We start from the raw sequence: 25,476 nt of genomic DNA, 5'->3' as shown, positions 1-25,476 counted from the left end.
AGACACCCCCCAAAAAAAAGCTATGTAGATATAGATTATATATATATTTTGAATGTAGAGAAGGTGCAGAGAATGAAAACCACATCATGCCCATAAAAAAAGACCGTTGAATGCGCAATGTGCAATGAAAAACAAATCATGCAAACAGTAACCACAATCAAATAGTGTTTCTGAACTAAAGTTTGCCAAGAAGGTCCTATAGTTCAGCGCAGAGGTGAGCAAAGATCATAGAGTAGCAATCTGAGCCCACCCGCACCTGGCCTCAGGGCTCCAGTACCGTGACCTTTAGAGTCAGGCCCAGTGTTTAACTCTCCATCTGAACGTTAGGTTCTGCTGCTTCAAACAGCGATCAGAACCTTAACTCTCTATCCGAACGACGATAGATGCCACTTGGATAAGCTGAACTTCAAAGCCTCGATTTGGCCTGTAGATCTCTGTCTGAACATAGTGTTCAACCACATTCTGACATGTTGGTCCATGGCCTCTTCTTGTCTCTTGAGGCCACCCTCAGGGTGGAGGAGCAACATCTTGTATATAGTCTGTCTGGATAGCATCCAACCTGATGACATGAAATCAATTTCTCCTTCCTGTAATTTTCTCCCCCTTCCCACGCTGGCCTCTTACTTCTTCTCAGCTGCCTATCACCTCCCCCTGGTGCCCCTCCTCCTTCCCTTTCTCTTATACTCCACTCTCCTCTCCAAACAGATTCCTTCCTCTTCAGTCCTTTAACTTTCTCACCTGCCTGGCTTCACCCATCACCTTCTGGCTATCCTCCTTCCCCCACCTTTTTATCCCGATGAATTCCTCCTTTCTTTCCAGTCCTGAAAAAGAGTCTCACCCTGAAATGTAGGCTCTTTGTTCATTTCCATGGATACTACCTGACCTGCGGAGTTCTTCCAGCATTTTATGTGACTTGCTTCAGATTTCCAACATCCGCAGAACTGCCTGTGTTAATATTACTCCAGTCTTGATTTCTGGCTAGAACAGTGAGCATAAGCTTTTGCTAGTATCCTTGGTAAAGTAACAGCATTGCTTCTCAATAAGCAGAAGGACTACATGATGCAGCTCTGTGGAAATGCTCTCCTCCTTTTCTGGTAGTTAATTCCCCACTCAAAAAAACAGCAGCAACAGTGAAAGAGCCGCAAAAACTTACATACAATCTAATTAGACTTTGTTAGACTGAGTGTGAAAAATATCCTCTTAGATGCCCACAGTAACCTCAAATTGTAAACCTGAAAGTAACCTGCAAGTACAGAAAAATGCCTTAAAATAGCATAAGGAAGGAGACATTCATTAACATCATATCTTAGTGAGGAAGTACAGCACTTCACTGAATTGTGGGCGTACGTCAAAAATGAAAATGGATCCTGCATGGAACATAAATTATTTCTCGACAATCCCTGTACTGAAGCTCCTTAAAATTAATTTTCTTTCTCTTAAAAGAGCAGCTTTTCCAAAGCACATTTTCCAAAGTCAACATCTACTCCAATGATTCATGCATTACGTTGTGCAAGTGGAAGCTCTTCAGTTATAAGCTGGACCCTTTGGAATGGTGTTATATATGAAAAATTAAACATTAAGGGAGTGAAGTCACCCAAAATTCTTATCTTTTATTGGGTCATAGTGTTAGGAGTTCATCTGCGTACTCCTTTCCACTATGGTCAAAGGTGGGCAGATTACTTTTCAATTAAAGGACAGAATCACATACAGACATGGAACAGTGCAGCACAGGAAAAGACCCCATGGCCCACAATATTGTTCTCAACTAACTAAACTAGTGATGAAACACGCAACTAAATGAGACATTTCTGCCTATATAAGGTCTACTCTCCATTATCTGCATAAGAACTAAGAGAAAAAAAGTTCAATTGTACCACACATCCCTTCTTCAATAATACTAGATATTCATGTCCTCTTACACCCTGCACATGACTACTTTAATGGGAAGAGCACTCTTTTTCTGGATCTAAACAACAAACGATTAGATGAAATAATCGTTAGCTATTTGTCTGAGGCCGATGTGCAAGCGGCCTTCAGGAGGGTGAACCCACGAAAAACATCCAGCCAAGGACTAAAGACCCATGCTGATCAACAGGCTGGGGTGTTCAATGAGTTCTCTAACCTCTCGCTTCAACAGTGTGCGGTACCCACATGCTTCACGCAGGCTTCAATTATACTGGTGCCCAGTAAGAGCCTGGTGACCTGCCTCAATGACTAACGCTCAGTAGCACTTACATCCACAGAGGTTGGTGTTTATCATCTCCTGCCTGCGAAGTGACTTAGATCCACTCCAATTTGCCTACAAGAGCAGTCAGTCCTAGCAGATGCCATCTCACTGGATCTTCACTCAACCCTGGAACAACTGGACATCAAAGATCATCAGGATGTTCTTTATTGACTACAGCTCAGCATTCAATACCATTAACCTCTCAAAACTAATCAATAAACTCCAAGACCTTGGCCTCAAAAACGCCTTGTGCAATTGGATCCTTGCCTCAGAGTGTCCATTATTAAGAATCCCCACCCACAATCACCCAGGGCATGCCCTCTTCTCACTGTTACCATCAGGTAGGAGTTACAGAAGCCTGAAGGCACAAACTCAGTGATTCAGGAACGGCTTCTTCCCTTCCGCCATCCAATTTCCAATACTTCTGTATTCCTACTGTTTCAATGTAACCATTTAATATACATATATATACTTAATGTAATTGATTTAATTATTTATTTTTCTGTATTATCACGTATTACATTGTACTGCTGCCACTAAGCTAGCGAATTTCACAACATATGTCGGTGAGATTAAACCGGATTCTGATTCTTATTTCATTTCCTCACTTGCAGATGTCAGTCAGTTTCGATTGGCAACATCTCCTCCATGATCTCCATCAGACAGGTGCATAGCACCTGCTTTACACTTACAACTGTGTGGTCATCTCCAATGCCATAGTCAAGTTTGCTGACAATACCACTGTCATAGGCCAAATCAAAGGTGGTATTGAATCATCATGTCAGAAGGAGGTTGGAAATCTGGCTGAGTGGTGCCATAACAACAATCTCTTTCTCAGTGTCAGCAAGACCAAGGAGCTGATTATTGACTTCAGGAAGAGGAAACTGGACATCCATGAGCCAGTCCTCATCTGGGGTTCAGGGGTGGAAAGGATCAGCAACTTTAAATTCCTTGGTGTTATTATTTCAGAGGATCTGTCTGGAACCCAGCATGCAAGCGCATTATAAAGAAAGCACAGCAGCCCCTCTACTTCCCTATGAGTTAGCAGAGAATTGGAATGAAATCTAAAACTTTTGACAAACTTCTTTAAATGTGTAGTGGAGAGTATATTGACAGACTGCATCGGAGCCTGCTAGGGAAACACCAACGTCCTTGAACGGAAAACCCTACAAAAAGTAGTGCATATCACAGGTAGAGCCAGCCACTGAGCACATTTACATGAAAGCAGCATCCATCATCGGAGACCCCCACCCTTCTATCAGGAAAGAGCTACAGGAGCCTCAGGATTTATACCACCAGGTTCCAGAACAGTTACTACCCCTCAAACAACAGGCTCTTGAACCAGCGGGGATACCTTGTCCAATCATTGAAATGTTCCCGCAACCAATGGACTCACGTTTAAGGACTCTTCATCTCATATTCTCAATATTTATTGCTTATTTATTTATTATTATTTCTTTCATTTTGTATATGCACAGTCTGCTGTCTTCTGCACAGTGGATGAACACCCAGATTGGGTGGTCTTTCATTGATTCTGTTATGGTTATTATTTTATAGATTTATTCAGTATGCTTACAAGAAAATAAATCTCATGGTTGTATTTGGTGACACATATATACTCTGATAATAAACTTCCCTTGAATTTTGAAGCTCACCATCTGGAATTATCAATATTAATCACTATTAATTCTGCTGTGATTTTCTGCTAGGCTTTGATTTTGGTTAAAAATAGAAAATCTACCTACCTGCTTCCTGTAAATATATGTACTACTGCATAAAAGATGTTAATTTTGATTTTCTGAGAATAGCAGACAAATAAAGCATTCAGCTTCACTAGTACTGAATGTATCTGTCAGCGTGTCAGTGAGTGCCTACAATATCATTCTGCAGGTGCTACACGTTAAGTCAGTCCTGTTCATGAACTGAATTATTCTAGTCACTCAACATCCAGTTGATGTATGGCCATTGACAAAGAATCATGTTCAAGGTAACTTTATTATCAAAGTAAATTAATGTCACCATATACAACCCTGGGATTCACTTTCTCAGAGTTGGTTATTGCCTGAATTTCAGATTGGCATCATGTTGCCTTACTTCTGTGAAAGTCACCATGCTTGCATTCAGTTTTCAGATCTCCCATCCCAAAAATGTGGTGCTTAAGAGGCTAATTGGTTAACATAAAATATCTTCAGTGTGGACAAGGGTTTTTTTGGGGGCAGGAGAATCAGGGAAGGGGATGTGTTGATGGGCAGTGAGAGAGTATACATGTCTGGCTTTCTATCCATTACCAGTCTTAATCTTCAAAATGAAAGAATGTAAACTGTGGTATAATGAACAATTCCAATTCCATGCTGGAGTTGGGTCAAGCATGGCTGTGCCATCACACCATTCCTTCCCTCCTTGCTGCAAAGATATATCAGGACTCTAGTAAAGCTCCCACTTGAAAGGTGATCATCGAAAGAACAACATCCTAAACACTGATCAAGTCAGGATTCTCTCCAAGCTCAATGTCCCTGGCATCAACACCCCCACAACATTCAACCAGCATGATGGAGCATGAGATTCAAGGAATTCACAGAAAATGCTCCAAGGTATTCCCTGAATAGAATCCTCACCAATTCATGGGAAATCCTGGTTTGCGACTGGTCAAAATAAAGGACCATCCATAAAGTACAAGCATCTCAAGTCTCTTCAACATTCAGCAATGGAAGCCACAAACATGCCATGGAGGAAAAATTAAATATTTTGCTTGCTCTATCTACATGAAGAACAGCATCCCAGCTGTGCTAGAGTTTGCAGATCTTGAATGGAATCCTCAGTCAGCAGAAGTTTGATCTGATGCCTGTGCCAATTTCTTGTTAAAAATCTGGAAGAGACAATTCCTGTTGTGATTCAATCCATCTTTTGTTTACATTTGCTAATCATGTTTCTCTTGCAATAGTTTGCTTTGATGATTTAATGAAAAATTAGTTAAAAAAATTTCTACTGGGGGCCTTCAAGATTTAGTTACAATAAAATAAGGAATTTGTGATACTAAAGCAGGTTTATCCTGCTTGATTTAAAAATACAACTAGAATATCATAGAGTCAGAGAAAAGAACAACACAGAAACAGGCCCTTTGGCCCATCTAGACCATGCCAAACCATTTAAAACAAACAGCCTACTCCCATCACTGCTACATTTTTAAAAGTATAAAATTCTTACTGGTTTTCTACATATTTTGTAATATTAAGAATTCTGTCATGAGTGAAAAACCCAGTCAGAAGAACCATTATTGAAACGTGTTCCATGTGTGCTAAAGATGGTTACTTCTTGGGAAATGATGTAATAACTTCCCTGACAACTTTCCAATGATTATCAACCTGAGAGCAAAAGAACTGGAAATCACACTATCTGCACTGGAATGAGCAACAATTGAAATTTCTCAATTAATTATCTGGACTGGTACAGTTTAACATAGATGTGGGAATGAATAAATTTTCAGCTGTTTGGCTCTGGGGAGGGGTGGGAAAGCAGCAAAATTCAATTTCTTGGCCAATATATTTACAATGCAGCCAAGTTAATGTCCAAGAAACCTAAGACATAAAAGTACAGTGTTTTAGTTGGATCGTAAATTAAATATTTCCACCATTAATGCTCAGTATGTTCTTACAAATACATTAGTAATAAATTTAGTTTGTAGCACTGAACATTATTAAATATATTTAACTTTATATTTAATATATTAAATATATTTAACTCATCACTGTAGTAGACTTTGAATACATATTGCATATATGAACAAGATGAGGCCGTACCTAAAGCCAACAGCAGAAAAATCTGGCCAAACAGCTTAGAAGATTTTAAGTCATGCGCTACTCAAATTATAATTTATGATCAACAAAGGCTTCTGTTATGTCTCACCCGTCACTTGCTTTTTGGTTCACAATCTACAAAGCCTTTAACTCAGGAGATTTTAAGGCCTATCTGGTTTCTGCAGGTACCCTTGCTACAGGGAGGTTTAACTATTACCATGCTCTTTAAAGACCAGCTTTCAGGAGGAGGAGGTGATAGGCGAGACCAGGTGAAGGAGAAGGTGGGTGGGTGGGGAAGGGGGAATGATGCAATAAGCTGGGAGGTGACAGGTGGAAGAGATAACGGAACTGAGTTGGAATTTAATAGGAGAGGACAGTGGACCATGGAATAAAGGGAAGGAGGAGGGGAACCAGAGAGAGGTGATAAGGGATGAGAGGGGGTGAGAGGGTAACTAGAATGAGGAGTAGAAAAAGAGAGAAGGCTGGGAGGGAGGGGAGATGTAATTACTGGTAGTTAAAGAAACTGATGTTCTTAACAACAGGATGGGGACTACACAGACAGAATATGAGGTATTGCTCTTCCAACCTGAATGTGGCCTCATGTGGCAGACGAGGCCATGGACAGACCTGATGGTATGGAAATGGTAACTCTAAATGAAATGGATGGCTACCAGGAAATCTTGCTTTCTGTGGCAGCGCGAAAGCCCTCTGCCACCCAACCACCTTACCCCTCACCTTGTGCTCCTCCCCCTCACCCCATCTTCTCATTCTGGCTTGTGCCCACTCACTTTCCAGGCCCAGTGAAGGGTCTCAACCTGAAACGTTGACTGTTTATTCCCCTCCATAGATGTTGCCTGACCTGCTGAGTTCCTCCAGCAATTAGTGAGTGTCTGAGACTCCATAGCTCTCGAGTAGAGAATTCTAAAGGTTCATCACCCCCCCCCCAAACAACAACATTTTCCTCATTTTACTCCTAAATGCCTGACCTCTTTTCTTGACCACATCCCTTCGACTCTTCAAAATTAAGGGAAATATCCTCGCTGTCAAAACCTATTCTGTATGTCCCAATGAGGTCACCTCACAATACTCTAAACTATCCTCTAATCTCTCCACATATCTCAGTTGTAACATCCCGGACCAAAGAAGCAGCTGAATTAGTCACATAAATATTATGACTACAGAAGTAGTTCGGGGGCTGGGTATCCTGCCACAAATTTGTCATTTCCTGAGACCACTCTACGAGGCTTTCCACATCTAAAACAGCCCAATGGAAGACTCCTTACTCGTATAGATGAGTACGGTGCCAGCAATCTTCAAGAAGATCAACACCAAACAGGACAAATCAGATTACTTGATTGGTTCCTAAACAATCACACCATTTTTTTTTTCATTTCCATCCTAAACATTCCCTCCAACTCCAAACGTGGTGGGTGTAGCATGCACTGTGCACTGTGGTTACACAACCAGGTTACTCCAGTAGCACCTTTGATGTCTCTGAACTGCAACACTGAGATGGAAAAGGGCAGTAGATAATTGCGAACACACCCTGAAAGGCTTCCCTCTGACTCTCACACTGTTCTGACTTGGAAATATATCACAATCACAAGAAGCAAGAATAGGCTACCAGATCTTTCAAGCTTGTCCGCCATTCATTATAATGATGGCTGATCTATTCTGGTCTCTTCTCCACCTTAAATCTATCTAATGATCTGATCTCCAGCACATCTGGAGGCAGGGAATTCCAGAGATTCACTTGTCTTCTGAGAAAAGACATTTTTATGCACCTTAGTGTTAAATGCTGGCTTTCATTTCATAGCCATGTCTGCTTGTTTGTGGTTCTCCCTCTGGTGGAAACATCTCAACATCTATCCTGCCACATCCCCTTAGGATCCTTATGTTTTAATAAGATCACTCCTCTTCCTTCTAAACTCCAAGGAATAGAGACTCATGCTGTCTGGTCTATCTTGACAGAACATTCTCTCATCATAGGAATTAGCCTGGTGAATTTTCTTTGGACTGCCTTCAGTTCTGCTGTGTCCTTTTATAGGTAAGGAAACCAAAACTATGCACTTATTCCAGATATGACCTTACCGATACCCTGTACAACTATAACAAAACCTCCCATTCTTCAACTCCAAACTCTCCATGAAAAAAGGCAACATGCTAATTGCCTTCTTAACAAACTAATATTTTGTGATTCATGAACTGAACCATCTAGATCCCTCTGAACTGCACTCATTTGTAATCTATCGCTATTTAGATAATAATCAGTTTGTATATTCCTCTCATTGAAGTGCTTGACTTTTAAGCACCTTTTGCCCAGTCACTCTATCCTGTTGCTGAAACACCATGCCCTCATCACAGCATGTCTATTTTCATCTCATCAGCAAATTTACAAACCTTGCATACTGTTCATTCCTTCAACGTGGAAAAGTCAAAGTTGTGTTTATTGTCACATGGACAATTGCAATGAGTGATTGAAGAGAAGAAGCCATTCTTGAGCCTGGTGATGTGGTGATGTTCTTGAATCTGTACCTCCTGCCTGATGGTAGCTATGGAAGGATGACATTGATGATAGAGGTAATGCCTCCAGGTCATTAATGTTAGTAAATAATTGAGGGAACAAATACCAATCCCTGGCATTTCATCCTTCCAGCCTGAAAAATCCATTTGGTCCAACTTTTTTTTCTGTGGCATTAGTTTTAAATCCATGCCGACACACTTTCTCAAATAGTCTGGGTCTTTAATTTATGCACCATCCTATTATGTGGCATCTTCTCAGATACCTTTTGCAAGTCTAAATATGTTTAGACTTCCTCTCTGTCAATTCCCCTCTGTCAATTCTCCCTGCTAAAATTACAGAAGAATCATTCTACAAATCAGCAAAGGAAATGAAAGTAGAACCTAGTAACCATGGTATTTAAAAGGTATTCTATCATTACATACATTATACGTGGAGGGACATTTAAGTGTCTAAACATTTTCTGAGAAGATCTCAAGGATATGTCTTTGGGAGTGAAACCTATGTGTTGGATGATTCACTGATGTGATGTCAGTAAAACATCATGTACAATGCAAGGGGGCTCTGCAAATGAGCTGTATGATACATCGTCAAGCTTCAACCTGCTTCTAAAGATTTAATAACTAACCATAGGCAGTCAGTGCCTCTGAACGATTATAGCATTGACACAAAAATAGCATGTGTAGAGTGAAGAATGCCCACCTTTGCAAGTCTGGAGAGATTATGATAAGTCAATATGCACTGTTCCATGCTACAGGATACCTACATAAAGGCACTCTCCTTTTGTGGATTTCCTTCATGGAAATACCAGTCTCCAGCAATGACGTGGGCAGCTCTTCCCCTTTGCTTCACGCACTGTCATTTTTCAGCTAATGCAGCAGAGGTCAGTGTTGTACAGATCCTTTAAAGGGTTTCAATTCCAACACTGCAACCATAACCTCACTACCTCACTTTTTAAAAAAATATACAGTATTTCTGTTTTTGCACTTTTTAAAAATCCATTCAATATATGTAATTGATTTACTTGTTTAATTATTATTACTGCATTATTTTAATTTTTTTTACTCTTCTATATTATGTATTGCATTGATTTGCTGCTGCTAAGTTAACAAATTTCACGTCACATGCTGGTGATAATAAACCTGATTCTGAACCATAGTTTTCTATTCATTCTTCCCTCATTTGATAACTTAGCCTCTGCATAGCTCATTATTCTATTTGCCTCCTGGAAAACCCATGATTTTGACCAAAGTTTTCCTCAGGTTGCCCTCAATACTGAGTTGGAATTATATTACAGTTCCTTCAACTTTGCTAGCTGAAAATCCTAGAACTCTCTTCCCAGCATCATTGTGCAAGTACTTTCCCCAGAATGACCACACTAGTTCAAATGGCAGCTGACCACCATCTTCGAGGCAATTTGGGATAAGAAATAAACATGGACCTTGGAAGCGACACCACATCCTGAAAAATAACAAGAAATTTATATGTTCTTACAACTGTTTGTATGAAGAGTTTCTTCTGAACTCTTGTATGAGGGGTGATTAATAAGTTCAGGGCCCAAGGTAGAAGGAGTCAATTTTCCAAAACCTAGCACATTTACCTTTCAACATAGTCGCCTCCTACATTTACACACTTAGTCCAGCGGTCGTGGAGCATACGGATCTTGGACCTCCAGAAAGTGTCCACAGATGGGTGATAGATAAGTTCGTGGCCTAAGGTAGAAGGGGATGAGTTATACAACTCTTGTTACATGCACATGCAGGTCAACTCTTTGAGTGAGTATGCAGAAAGTTTGAAGTTAATAACTCATCTCCTTCTACTCTAGGCCACAAACTTAACAATCACCCTGGACGAGTTATTAACTTCAAACTTTCTGCATACTCATTCAAAGAGCTGAACTGCATGTGCATGTAACGAGAGCTGTATAACTCATCTCCGTCTACCTTAGGCCACGAACTTATCAGCCACCCCTTGTATTTTATTTTCCAGTTCCTTTCTTCAACTAGTTTCACAAATTCTCATGTGGAAGTGCTTCTTCAAGTCCAATGTAAAAAATATTCACTATTTTAGAGAGCAGTATCAGGATAATCTTCAGACTTCTCCTTCTTACAGAAGCCAGCTCCATCCTCTGCAATCTTTTCTGACCTATTCATGTCTTCTTAGATCTTATGTCATACCAATAATCAGCAATTATCAGCACCAGAATACAAAGTGTAAAATTTGCAAATTGCAGAGTTCTATCCAGCAAGTCAAGTTGTGCTAAGGGGACAGAATAATGCAGACAACATCACATATCGTGACCTAGAGTAGAAACGGTCATTTCTGACGCACACAGAGAAAGTGAAGCATCTGAAATATGTCATATCCAGATATGACATAATATTTCTTTGTTTTTACAGAGAAATTAATCAAAGTGCTTGTGGTAGTAGGCCTCCGTTAGTCTCGATAGACCATGGATTTGCACCTTGGTAAGTTTCCAGGGCGCAAGCCTGGGCAAGGTTTTTTTTTAATGGAAGACCAGCAGTTGCCCAAGCTGCAAGTCTCATCTCTCCACACCACCAATGTCCAAGGGAAGGGCATTAGGACCCATACAGCTTGGCACCGGTGTCGTCGCAGAGCAATGCGTGGTTAAGTGCCTTGCTCAAGGACACACACACAAGCCAAGGTTCAACCTCAGTCAAGGTTCGAACTAGCGACCTTTAGATAACTAGACAAACGCCTTAACCACTTGGCCACGCGCCAAAGTGCTTAAAGGAATTTAGAATTACATTTTCATCATGGTTTTCAAAGCAATGTTGATGTCTAAATTACAATAATTTGTACAAAGCCTGTAAATGGGATCAGTGTAAATAGATACAATGGCAACACGGACATGTGAGAGAGTGTGAAGGGATTATTTGTCTGACTCTTTCTGAAGCATATCATTACAGATATTTATTACGGGTCGTCATCATCATCAGGTGCTGTGCCTAGTTTGAACTTGGATGCCATGGCCCACACACTCCTGTTTTGGGTCAAGTGGATCAATTCAATAGACAATAGGTGCAGAAGTAGACCATTTGGCCCTTCAAGCCTGCACTGCCATTCTGAGATCATGGCTGATCATCTACTATCAATACCCTGTCCTGCCTTGTCCCCATATCCCTTGATTCCCCTATCCATAAGATACCTATCTAGCTCCTTCTTGAAAGCATCCAGAGAATTGGCCTCCACTACCTTCCGAGGCAGTGCATTCCAGACACCCACAACTCTCTGGGAGAAGAAGTTTTTCCTTAACTCTGTCCTAAATGACCTACCCCTTATTCTCAAACCATGCCCTCTGGTACTGGACTCTCCCAGCATCTGGAACATATTTCCTGCTTCTATCTTGTCCAATCCCTTAATAATCTTATATGTTTCAATCAGATCCCTTCTCAATCTCCTTAATTCCAGCGTGTACAAGCCCAGTCTCTCTAACCTCTCTGCGTAAGACAGTCCAGACATCCCAGGAATTAACCTTGTGAATCTACGCTGCACTTCCTCTACAGCCAGGATGTCCTTCCTTAACCCTGGAGACCAAAACTGTACACAATACTCTAGGTCTCACCAGGGCTCTGTACAAAAGCAAGAGGATTTCCTTGCTCTTGTACTCAATTCCCTTTGTAATAAAGGCCAACATTCCATTAGCCTTCTTCACTGCCTGCTGCACTTGCTCATTCACCTTCAGTGACTGATGAACAAGGACTCCTAGATCTCTTTGTATTTCTCCCTTACCTAACTCTACACAGTTCAGATAATAATCTGCCTTCCTGTTCTTACTCCCAAAGTGGATAACCTCACACTTATTCACATTAAACGTCATCTGCCAAGTATCTGCCCACTCACCCAGCCTATCCAAGTCACCCTGAATTCTCCTAACATCCTCATCACATGTCACACTGCCACCCAGCTTAGTATCATCAGCAAATTTGCAGATGTTATTCTCAATACTTTCATCTAAATCGTTGACATAAATTGTAAATAGCTGTGGTCCCTATACCGAGCCCTGTGGCACCCCACTAGTCACCACCTGCCATTCCGAGAAACACCTATTCACCGCTACCCTTTGCTTTCTATCTGCCAACCAGTTTTCTATCCATGTCAATGTCTTCCCCCCGATGCTCTGAGCTTTAATTTTACCCACCAATCTCCTATGTGGGACCTTATCAAATGCTTTCTGAAAATCGAGGTACACTACATCCACTGGATCTCCCCCGTCTAACTTCCTGGTTACATCCTCGAAAAACTCCAACAGATTAGTCAAGCATGATTTACCCTTGGTAAATCCATGCTGGCTCAGCCCAATCCTATCACTGCTATCTAGATATGCCACTGTTTCATCCTTAATAATGGACTCTAGCATCTTCCCCACCACCGATGTCAGGCTGACAGGTCGATAGTTTTCGGTTTTCTCCCTCCCTCCTTTCTTAAAAAGTGGGATAACATTAGCCATTCTCCAATCCTCAGGAACTGATCCTGAATCTAAGGAACATTGGAAGATGATTACCAATGCATCTGTAATTTCCAGGGCCACCTCCTTTAGTACCCTAGGGTGCAGACCATCTGGACCTGGGGATTTGTCAGCCTTCAGTCCCATCAGTCTACTCATCACCGTTTCCTTCCTAATGTCAATCTGTTTCATTTCCTCTGTTACCCTATGTCCTTGGCCCATCCATACATCTGGGAGATTGCTTGTGTCTTCCTTAGTGAAAACAGATCTAAAGTACTCATTAAATTCTTCTGCCATTTCACTGTTTCCCATAACAATTTCACCCAATTCATTCTTCAAGGGCCCAGCATTGTTCTTAACTATCTTCTTTCTCTTCACATACCTAAAAAAAAACTTTTGCTATCCTCCTTTATATTCCTGGCTAGCTTGCGTTCATACCTCATTTTTTCTCCCTGTATTGCCTTTTTAGTTAAGTTCTGTTGTTCCTTAAAAATTTCCCAATCATCTGTCCTCCCACTCACCTTAGCTTTGTCATACTTACTTTTTTTTAAAATGCTATGCCATCTCTGACTTCCTTTGTCAACCACTATGGCCCCTTTCTCCCCTTTGAATCCTTCCTTCTCTGGGGGATGAACTGATTTTACACCTTGTGCATTATTCCCAAGAATACCTGCCATTGCTGTTCCACTGTCTTTTTCTGCTAGGATATCCGTCCAGTTAACTTTGGCCAGCTCCTCCCTCATGGCTCCATAATCTCCTTTGTTCAACTGCAACACTGACAGCTCCGATCTGCTCTTATCCTTCTCAAATTGCAGATAACAACTTATCATATTATGGACACTACCTCCTAATGGCTCCTTTACTTCAAGATCGCTTATCAAATCCTGTTCATTACACAAGACTAAATCCAGAATAGTCTTGTCTCTGGTCGACTCTCGTACAAGCTGTTCCAAGAATGCATCCCGTAGGCACTCTACAAACTCCCTAGCCTGTGGTCCAGCACCAACCTGATTCTCCCAGTTCACCTGCATGTTGAAATCCCCCATAACTACTGCGACATTACCTTTGCCACATGCCAATGTTAACTCCCTATTCAACTTGCACCCAATATCTATGCTACTGTTTGGGGGCCTGTATACAACACCCATTAGGGTCCTTTTGCCCTTACTGTTCCTCAGTTCTATCCACACAGACTCTACTTCTCCTGATCCTATGTCCTCCCTTACAAAGGACAGAATCTCCCCCTCTGCCACCCCACCCCCTCTGCCCACATTTCTGTCCCTACGATAGCACGTATACCCTTGTACATTCATTTCCCAGGTCTGATCTCACTGCAGCCATGTCTCCGTTATACCAACAACATCACAGTTACCCATTCGCACCTGAGCTTCAAGCTCATCCGCCTTATTTCTGACACTTCGTGCATTCAGATATAGAATTTTTAGCCCATTTCTCCTCTCTCTGTTTGAATCGCTGCCTATTGTGCTTAACCCAGCTCCCTGAACTCCCATTGGGCTATACGGCCCTAGAAATTTGTTGTCCTTCCTAAATTTACTTATTCTTTCAACACATTTAACTCCATGTTCCTTCAGACCATCCCTCTGTACATGTGTCCTCCTCATCACTTGTTCCGCCTCACCTTTCTCTACTACACACTTAATATTCCGGAACCGTGTAGTCCCCACCTGTCCTTTATTCTTCCTCTCGCTATCCTCTCTCACATTCTGGATCCCCACCCCCTGCAAATTTAGTTTAAACCCCCCCCCCCCAAGAAGCACTAGCAAACTTCCCTGCAAGAATGTTAGTACCACTCCAGTTCAGGTGTAAACCGTCCCTTCGGAACAGATCCCACCTTCCCTGGAACAAAGCCCAATTATCTACAAACCTGCCTCCCTCCTGCACCATCCTCTCAGCCATGTATTAATCTTTATAATCTTACTGTTCCTTGCCTCACTCGCATGAGGCACAGGTAGCAATCCTGAGATTGTTACCCTGGAGGTCCTGCTCTTCAGCTTCGCACCCAACTCCCTGAACTCCCTATTTCATTATGGGTACATGATTATATTAATATTTGGAGTTCCGGTGGTGTAGTGAGAAAATTCACATGCAGAATATAATAATGAGATAGACAGACCCACATGTCATTCATTTGTTTTAGTGTTCGAAATTCCATTAATTATTGAATTATTTGTGATTCTACAGCATAAATACACATGCTAACATGTAAAATTGATAGTAGTTGATCAGCCATGATCTCAAAATGGCGGTGCAGGCTCGAAGGGCCGAATGGTCTACTTCTGCACCTATTGTCTATCGTCTATAAAATTCTAAAATGCAATATTTTGAAAATGCTCCTACTAATATACATTTCAGCAATAATTAAGTGTTCAAAAGCATTCAGGAGCACACACTAATATAAAATAAACCAGGTTAATGAAAGTAATCAGGATTAATACCTAATGAACATTTAAAATTCTATCAGTATTACTTCTAAAATACTAGTATTTTTCTTTAAAGGAACCAAAGATCTCCCTAAATCTAATTAAGCAAATATGTTAACCACCAAATATTTTAATTAAAATGAAATTTAGTTTTAATTAAATTAAAAATTAGAAAATATAGGTTTTAGAAATGATTTTTAGGAAATTACATAACAGTTACTGGACAGAAACAGTTCATTCACAAGATGCAAGAAAATAGGTGTAGACACAGGCCACGAGCCCCTTAAGTTTATCCCCCCCATTCAACACGACAATAGCCTTGGCTCTATTTTTGTGTCTTTAGTTTCTCAGTCTTTAAAATATTTATCCATCTAGTGATCTGTCCTCCACCACCCTAAGGACAGTGAATTCCAAACTTAAGGGCAATGACTTTCAAAGATTCACTATCCTCTGACTGATGAATAGAAATGACCACAGAACCCCAGAGCTCTTAGTCTGGTATTCATGCTCCACAAGCATCAAAAACCCTTAGTTCAACTCATTCTATAACTTCCATCTGTTACTCGCTTCTCTCTGTTAATATCTGCTGAAATACATATTCATTACAGTATATAACCCAATGCTGTGGCACTCCCATCCATATAAATAGCTGTTCAATGTACTAAAATGTAGCAGCACTCCAATGCTCGTATATCAGTTCCTTAGATAAGCTTATTTCAAAGTCTTAAAAGCATTCTCGAGTTTTCAATTTAAAATAAAAACACTTATATGATAAGTGCTTGAAATATTCACCAGGCCACAAACATGAGAAGTGAAATAGTCAACATTTCAGTTTAGAGAACCTTCATCAGAACCTGATATTTGTACAAACAATTACTGACAGAATTCTCTAGCAATGCTCCCAATAACATTGACCTTGCTAGAAAGGTGGCAAGAAGTATAAGGTACGAGTTAAAATGAAAATTAGGTACAAGTAGTTTCTTCAATTCAGATCAGATTCGGATGAGTTTACCGTCACGTACCTGTACTAGGATGCCTTGCTTGTGTGAAGTGCACAGTGTTATAACACAACTTAGAATTTCCCATGCACAAAAACTGTCCACAACTTTACAGTTTTACATTAATTTTGGTATTTATGTCATTCTTATCCAATAATGACTATGGAGTGAGTCACACTTACCACATGTGGCTATCAGCACACTCTGGTCCAAGATTAACAGCATTCAAAGCAAACTCTTTACCTGAAGAGAATATTATGAAAACATAAATTACACCATGTACAGAATTTACTACAGATGTAACTTTGAGGATTTATGTTAACAGAAATGAAACAAAACCAGAAAAAAACAATAGACATGTTTTTTAGTTATTTGAACACAACATATTTCAAATTGAGATACAGGAAGACTTTCAGTTGGGCACAAATGTCACGTTTTGCTCAATTTAATCTAATTTAATTTAAGGTAATCGGCATGGCAACTAAAACTTTGAAATTCTTCTTATAGATGTGTAGTAGAGAGTATATTGATAGGCTGCATCCCGGCCTGGTATGGAAACACCAATACTGTTGAATGGGAAATTCTACAAAAGGTAATCGATCTAGCCCAGTCCATCCCAAGTAATGCCCTCCTCACCACTGAGCTGATTGACATGAAATACTGACGACGGAAAGCAGCATCCATCATCAGGAACCCCCACCACTTAGGACATGCTCTCTCTCTTCTTGTTGCTGCCATCAGGAAGATGATACAGGGGCCTCAGGATTCACACCACCAGGCTCAGGGACAGTTACTACCTCTCAACCATCAGGCTCTTGAACCAAAGGGCTTCATTTGCCCCATCATTAAAATGCTCCCTTGACTCTCGTTCAAGGACTCTTCTTCTCAAGTTCTCAATACTTATTGCTTATTTAATTTTTATTATTCTTTTAGTATTTGCAGTTTGTCTTTTGCACACTGGTTGAACACCCAAGTTGGTGCGGTATTTAATTGATTCTATTATGGTTATTATTCTAATATGGATTTATTGAGTATGCCCACAAGAAAATAAATCTCATTTTGTAGATATAATCTCATGTATGTACTTTGATAATAAATTTCCTTTGAACTTTATAATGAATGCACCTAAAATTAGATAGCAATTAGGGGATAAAAGCTTCTTGAGTAAACAGAGTATAACAAGGATAAAAATCACAAAGGGTAGAGAAAGGAAAATTATAAATCAAGATTTTTGTACCTGTATGTATGAAAGAGTAATGAAAGGATTGACTGCAATTGCATATACCAGCCACAAAAATGATAATATAGTAGATAAGATGGCGGGGGGGGGGGGGGGCAAAGATCAGGCAAATACACCATGAGACAAAATGAGAATGTTTTTAATTTACTAATGGATAATTTATCTGAATGGTGTAAGTTGTAGAGCTCTGATACAGAGGATCTGGTTATCCAGTGTATGATTTATAACTGGTTAACTATAATTCACTGCAGATTCAACAAGTAAGTAGAAAGCTGGCAGAATGTCACTCTGCAAATTGAAGTGTACATGAGGCTTTGGTGAAGCCACATTTCAAGTAGTATGTATGGTACTGCTTTCCCCTTTCAAAGTCAAAGAGTGACAGAGCAACACAGTACTGAACCAAGCCCTGCAGTCCACCTTGACCATCAAACACTCCTTTTTACACTAATCCCACTTTCCCCACCTCCCAATCAGCCTCTCCACCCCAGGTTCCATTACGCAGCCACACAGCATTGTCTAACGAACCTGCCAATCTGCACATTTTTGGGATGTACGTAGGAGGAAACTAGAGCACCCAGAGACGCAGAGAGAATGTGAAAACTCCACACCAGAGGTCAGTATTGAACCTAGGTTGCTGCAGCTATGAAAAGGCAGCTCGGGCTGCTGTTTAAGACAGACTACTGCCATTTCAGGATAGGAAGTAGGTAAGAGTTGGTTTAATAGATTAATACCTGAAATGGCAGATTTTCTTAAAAGGGAAGTCTAAGCAGGCTAGTCTTATATTCACTGCAGTCAAGAGTGAGAGGAGATGATTAAATGATAGAAGATCCCAAGGGAAACTGACAGCTGAATGTGGAGAGGGTATTGCTAGCGGTAGAGCCCAGAATGTTAAGGCAATTGTTCAGAAATAAGGGTTGTCCCATTTAAGATTGAGACAAAGCAGATTTCCCCCCCCCCCCTCTTTCAATTGTTAAGTTTGTTTGGAAACTCACTTTACCAAAGAACAGTGGAAGCAGAGACAATCAGTATTCCCAAGGCAGTGGTAGACTTATTCTTCATAGGCAAAGGAGTAAAAGGTTACCAGACATAGAAATGAATATGGAGTTAAGGGTGCAGTTGGACACACTTGATACCAAATGACAAAACAGACTCATGGGATAAGTGGTCTATTCCTACATCTAATTAAATCTTTATAGATTCAGATGTTGATGCAGGAATACCTACAAACCAGAAGCACTGTACTCATTCAATATTGCAATTAAATCCATCTCTTGCCTGAGTGAAATCAGCTCAGAGAACCTCCGTTGTCTCCAAAGGAGAATTTTTTTTATCTGCAAATAAACTCCTTGCTGTATCACAAACACAAGAAAATCTGCAGAATGCTGGAAATCCAAGGCAAAGCACACAAAATACCGGAGGAACTCAGCAGATCAGGCAGCATCTATGGAGATGAATAAACAGTCAACATTTTGGGCCGACACCCATCTTCAGAACTCAGGAAGGGTTCTGATGAAGGATGCAGCCTGAAACATCAGCTGTTTATTCATTTCCACAAATGCTGCCTGACCTGCTGAGTTCCTCCAGCATTTTGTGTGCTTTGCCTTGCTGTATCAATATTGTACTGCAAGGTGAAAAACAGACTAAAGTATGTCATTCAATGACTTTATAACCCTGTTAAAAGGAAATTAATAAAAAGGAGCATAGATCTTCCTGAAAAGACAGCAATACAAGCTTTGAGATGAGAGGTGACTGATAAATTAGAAGTATTTCTCCCAAATACATAAAAGATGGGGAAAAAATTTGGACTTTATTTTAGAATCAGGTTTAGTATCACTGGCATAGGTCGTGAAATTTATTACCGGTAACTATTTCTATTGGGAAAGTATTTGGGGGTTTGTAACTGTTTTTGCATGTTAGCCTTCCACCCATCTGTTATCACAAGCAAATTATTTCTTGATGCATCGTCAAGGGATACAGGCAAAACAACTGTCAGCCTTGCTTGGGATATTTGATATGCATAAATGCTAGCAAGATTAAATTGAAAATGTAAGACTCTGTTCTGAGCATTCTACTTTATAACTGCGTCTTAAAAGCTATGGACATTCTTCAAGCTCAAAGACACATTTGATCATCTAAAAAACTCTCAAAAAATAACAAAATTCAACAAGCTCTAATTGTTCAAATTAAAGAACACAAAGAAAAACTTTAGTTACATGCCTTACCAATCATAGCATAGTTTTTTTTCTCTTCTACATCCGATGCAATGTCATGCATATCGCTGTATGCCCTTGCTAGTCGCCACAGAAATTCCACTTTGTCCCAGAACTTGAAAAACAAATATTTATCATAAATAAAATCTAAAAATGCAGGAAATGTTCAGCAGCATTTCTGGGGAAAAATACTTAAATGATCCTGATTGATGACCTGTCTTCAGAAATGGGAAAAGTTAGAGTGTAAATTCATCTTAAAGCTGCAGAGAAGGAAGAAGGGACAAACAGAACTAAGGAAGGTTGTATGTTAAGGGGTAGAGAAGAACAGGTTGAGAGAGCACTTTGCATCATCAAGGAGAAGGATGTGGTTGATGGTGCGATTAGGAAAGGTATGTTTATATTCTAGGGCATGTCAATATCAAGGAGAAGGTGACATTGGCCGTCTTGAAAAACATTTTTGGTGGATAGGCCTTCAGGACTTGATGGGATCTTTCTCAGGATATGAAGGGAGGCAATAACAGGGGCAAACCGGGAAATTACAGGCCAGTTAGCCTTACATCAATGAAAGGGAAATTACTTCAGAAAGTTCTTAGGGCAGGATTTACTCTAATTTGGAAAAGCATGGACTTATTAGTGATAGTCAGTATATCTTTGTGTGGGAGAGGTCCTGTCTCATAAATTTGATTGATGTTTATTGAGGAATTGACAAAGATTATTAATGAAGATAGAGCAGTAGATAGGGACTTCAGTAAACCATTTGTCAATGTTCCTCATGATAGGCTGGTCACATTAAAGTTAAGGATACAAGAGAGCATTCGGACTCTCACAACCAGACTATGTAACAGTTTCTTCCCCCAAGCTATCAGACTCCTCAATACCCAGAGCCTGGACTGACACCTTACTGCCCTACTGTCCTGTTTATTATTTATTGTAATGCCGGCACTGTTTTTGTGCACTTTATGAAGTCCAGTGTAGGTCTGTAGTCTAGTGTAGCTTTCTCTGTGTTGTTTTTTTTTGTGTAGTTCAGTCTAGTTTTTGTACTGTGTCATGTAACACCATGGTCCTGAAAAATGCTGTCTCATTTTTACTATGTACTGTACCAGCAGTTATGGTCAAAATGACAATAAAAGTGACTTGACTTGACTTTTTCTGATGGAAAACAGTGACTAGTGGTGTTCCTCAAGGATTAATTGTGGAACCACTATTATTTATAACATATATATTAATGATCTGGATGAACATGCAAGTGGTCTGCAATTTGCAGATGACACAAAATGGTGGAATATATTATTTGATAGCAATTGGTGTCTAAGACTTTTACACACCACTGCACTGTATCGGTCAACGTCGAGTGGAGAAAGAGTTGCAAATCTGCCGGGCGCAAAGGATGCCAAAAATGGCGAAGGTAGAGCACCGTGGGAAAGCTGTGGGACAGGTGGCAGAGGAGTGCTGGGGCAGGGGCTGGCATGAGTGCAGCCATACCCAGCCCCGAGATACCAGGCAAGGTCATTTGATTCCAAAGAAATGGCTTATTGATCATTACTGAATGTCTCTGTGGTGCTTCCTGCTCACTCTCCTCTCCCTTCCCCTCTTCCCAACTATGATTCCCCTCTCCCTGCCCCCCTTCCCACTTTCAGTCCACAATAGAAACTCATTTCAGAATCAGACTTATCATCACTTATATATGTCATGAGATTAGTTTTTTTTTGCAGCAGTACAGCACAGTACATAAAATTAATACAGTACTGTGCAAAAGTCTTAGATACTGTAAGTTTTATTTACACACACACACACATACCTGAGACTTTTGCAGAGTACTGTAAATTTGGGCAGAAAATTGGTAGGTGGAGTTTAGTCTGGACATGTGTGAGCTGGTGAAGTTTTGGAAGTGCCTAAGGAAACTATACTATACTATACTATAAATGGCAGGAACATTAGGAGTGTTGATATACATAGTAATCTTGGGGCCCAAGGCAATTGTACCCAAAAATGTGATAACACAATTAGATATTGATTATATGGAGACAGATTAAGACAGATCAAGTGATAAGGAGCTAGAGGATGAGATTAAGCCAGTTAATTTTCATAAGGATGTTGACTGTACTGGAGGGCTTCCTCTACAGAGAGATTGGATCAGATGAGACTGTGTTTTTGTGGATTTGTGACTTTATTGAGGTTTATAAAATTATGAAAGGGAAGAGGGTAGATAATAAGTCTTTATCCCAGGTAAGAGTGTCTAAAATCAGAAGGTATGTATTTAAGATGAGAGGCTAAAGGTTTAAACAGGATCTGAGGGACAAGCCTTTACATAGAAGTTGGCAGTGATATGTAATGAGCTGCTAGAGGATGTGGTACAGGCAGGTATAATTACAAAGTTTAATCAAAAATTCGGATAGGTACATGCATAAGACAGATGTAATTATCGTAGATAAACATCTTGGTCCACATGTGTAAGTAGGTCCACAGAGGTATTCCCATGCTATATAACTATGAATTTAAAACTGACCATTAACAAGAAATATGATGAGAAAGGGACATAATGGGGACCACTACAGAGTAGTGTACTTGAAGTTGTTCATTTCAGAAGTTCATAAAGTAAGATGCTGCTTCCTAGTTAACATTAGGCAAAGGAGGAGACTGCAGACTGATAGGTTGGAAAGGGAACAGGATTGAGAATTAGCGAGGTATGCAATTTAGGATCACCTAATCTGTGTCTAGTTTCTTCAATGTAGGGGAGGCCACATTGCGAACACTTAGTGGATTTCAGAAAAACACAAAGGGATTTTATAGAAACATATACAATTATGAAAGGTATAAGTTAGATAAGATAGTAGCAGGCAAGTTGTTTCCACTGGTAAATGAGACTATAACTAGAGCCATACCCTCAACATTTGGGAAAATAAATTTACAATGGAGATAAGGAAAAACTGCTATTCCCAGAGAGAGAGGGGGAAAATTCTCTGCCCAGGAAAGAGGTTAACTCATTAAATATATTTAAGACACAGTTAGAGTTTTGCAGAGCAGGAGTTAAGGGTTATGGGGAAAAGGCAGGTTAGTGGGGCTGAGACCACAACCAGATCATTGAAGGCAGAGCAAGCTTGATAAGCTAGATGCATTACAACTGCTCCTATTTCTTATGTTCTTATATATAATTTAAAAGTACTCAATTTACATTAATCATAGAAGGCCACATAGATCACATGCCAATGTGCAACTATGTAAGCAGACAATTTGGAATTTTAATGTTCCTGATGTTTACCTTGAGACATTAAACATCTTACTGGTTTTAGTCATTTGCTTCATTTTCTTTAAATGTTGAAATGTTTCTAATTTTCACAGGAAATACAGAGGCATGCAAAAGTTTGGGCACCCTGGTCAACATTGCTGTTACTGTGAATAGCAAAGCGAGTAAAAGATGACCTGATTTCCAAAAGGCATAAAGTTAAAGATGATACATTTCTTTAATATTTTAAGCAAGATTACTTTTTATTTCCATCGTTTACAGTTTCAAAATAACAAAAAAGGAAAAGGGCCCGAAGCAAAAGTTTGGGCACCCTGCATGGTCAGTACTTAGTAACACCCCCTTTGGCAAGTATCACAGCTTGTAAACGCATTCTGTAGCAAGCTAAGAGTCTTCCAATTCTTGTTTGGGGATTTTTGCCCATTCTCCCTTGCAAAAGGCTTCTAGTTCTGTGAGATTCTTGGGCCATTTTGCATGCACTGCTCTTTTGTGGTCTGTCCAAGATTTTTGATGATGTTTAGGTCGAGGGACTGTGAGGGCCATGACAAAAACTTCAGTTTGCGCCTCTTGAGGTAGACCCTTATGGATTTTGAGGTGTGTTTAGGATCATTATCCTGTTGTAGAAGCCATCCTCTTTTCATCTTCAGCTTTTTTTACAGACGGTGTGATGTTTGCTTCCAGAATTTGCTGGTATGTAACTGAATTCATTCTTCCCTCTACCAGTGAAATTTTCCCTGTGCCACTGGCTGCAACACAAGCACAAAGCATGATCGATCCACCCCCGTGCTTTACAGTTGGAGAGGTGTTCTTTTCATGAAATTCTGCACCCTTTTTTCTCCAAACATACCTTTGCTCATTGCAGCCAAAAAGTTCTACTTTAACTTCATCAGTCCACAGGACTTGTGTCCAAAATGCATCAGGCTTGTTTGGATGTTCCATTGCAAACGTCTAATGCTGAGTTTTGTGGTGAGGACGCAGGGAAGGTTTTCTTCTGATGACTCTTCCATGAAGGTCATATTTGTGCAGGTGTTGCTGCACAGTAGAACAGTGCACCACCACTCCAGAGTCTGCTAAATCTTCCTGAAGGCCTTTTGCAGTCAAACGGGGGTTTTGATTTGCCTTTCTAGCAATCCTATGAGCAGTTCTCATGGAAAGTTTTCTTGGTCTTCCAGACCTCAACTTGACCTCCACTGTTCCTGTTAACTGCCATTTCTTAATTACATTACGAACTGAGGAAATGGCTACCTGAAAATGCTTTGTTATCTTCTTATAGCCTTCCCCTGCTTTGTGGGCATCATTTATTTTAATTTTCAGATTACTAGGCAGCTGCTTAGAGGAGTCCATGGCTGCTGATTGTTGGGATAAGGTTTGAGGAGTCAGGGTATTTATAAAGCTTTGAAATTTGCATCACCTGGCCTTTCCTAATGATGATTGTGAACAAGCCACAGCCCTAGAAAACTAATTAAGGTCTGAGACCTTGGTAAAAGTTATCTGAGAGCTCAAATCTCTTGGGGTGCCCAAATTTTTGCATGCTGCTCCTTTCCTTTTTTTTCCACTCTAAAATTGTACAAAACAAAAATAATACACTAACCTTGCTTAAAATGTTGAAAAGAATGTTTCAGCTTTAACTTTATGACTTTTGGAGATTGGTTCATCTTCTACTCCCTTAACCATTCACAGTAACAGAAATTTTGACCAAACTTTTGCACGTCACTTTAAATGAGTTCTTTAATTGTTATGTATGGTAAAATACTCCAAATGTTCAGAAAGCCTTCACGGACAGATTTGGAAAAGTGAACAGACTAGATTGCTTTTGCAGGGTGTGATATTGGGCTTGAGGGGATGATTGGCCTTCATGTTGCAACTACTTTATGAATCTGGATTCCGGCTTTCAGTGCACAATTGAACAACATTGATTACTCTGCTCTAAGCAGAGTGTTTGTATTTGATAATTTTGTATTTTAGGATAATTAGCACATTTTCCTTGACCAAATGCTAGTCGGGTTTTACCATTTAACACAAAATATAACTGAGTACCCAGTCGTTTGCGCCTACCTGGTCCTTTTTCTCAAGCAGTAACTGGAATCCTTCTTTTTTCTTTACCATGAGACTGGCATGCAGTTGATCTGCTTTCTGCATCAGCGCATCAAATTCACTGGTGTCATTGTCCTCACGTGCATCTTTCAGTGAAGCTCCAAGTATGGAATTCTCAGTGCAATGTTTCAATCTGTCCTCTTCAGATTCGTCTTCTGTATCTGTGTGCGCAGTTATGTAACTGCAAATTAAAAGTTTATAGTTTTATTCTACCGAGTGTGCTATTGACACCAGAGCAAGCA

The 25,476-nt window shown here is 40.2% G+C and overlaps 1 protein-coding gene across 2 annotated transcripts in view; it reads right to left on the bottom strand.

The window, feature by feature from the left end:
• The window catches only part of LOC132401063 (regulator of microtubule dynamics protein 2), a 99,768-nt gene that overhangs the window by 25,126 nt on the left and 49,166 nt on the right, over positions 1-25,476 (bottom strand). For both annotated transcript variants that reach the window (XM_059982847.1, XM_059982846.1), the window contains exons 2-4: positions 25,196-25,415; positions 19,912-20,014; positions 16,632-16,692 (exon numbers count right to left, since the gene is read on the bottom strand). In XM_059982847.1, coding sequence (XP_059838830.1) covers positions 16,632-16,692; positions 19,912-20,014; positions 25,196-25,415 — 384 coding nt within the window. The remainder of the gene's footprint in view (positions 1-16,631; positions 16,693-19,911; positions 20,015-25,195; positions 25,416-25,476) is intronic.

The sequence above is a fragment of the Hypanus sabinus genome, chromosome 10, assembly GCF_030144855.1.
Source record: "Hypanus sabinus isolate sHypSab1 chromosome 10, sHypSab1.hap1, whole genome shotgun sequence".
Lineage (NCBI taxonomy): Eukaryota > Metazoa > Chordata > Chondrichthyes > Myliobatiformes > Dasyatidae > Hypanus > Hypanus sabinus.
The sequence above is the reverse complement of the archived record's forward strand: the minus strand, read 5'-3'. Positions and strand labels throughout refer to the sequence as shown.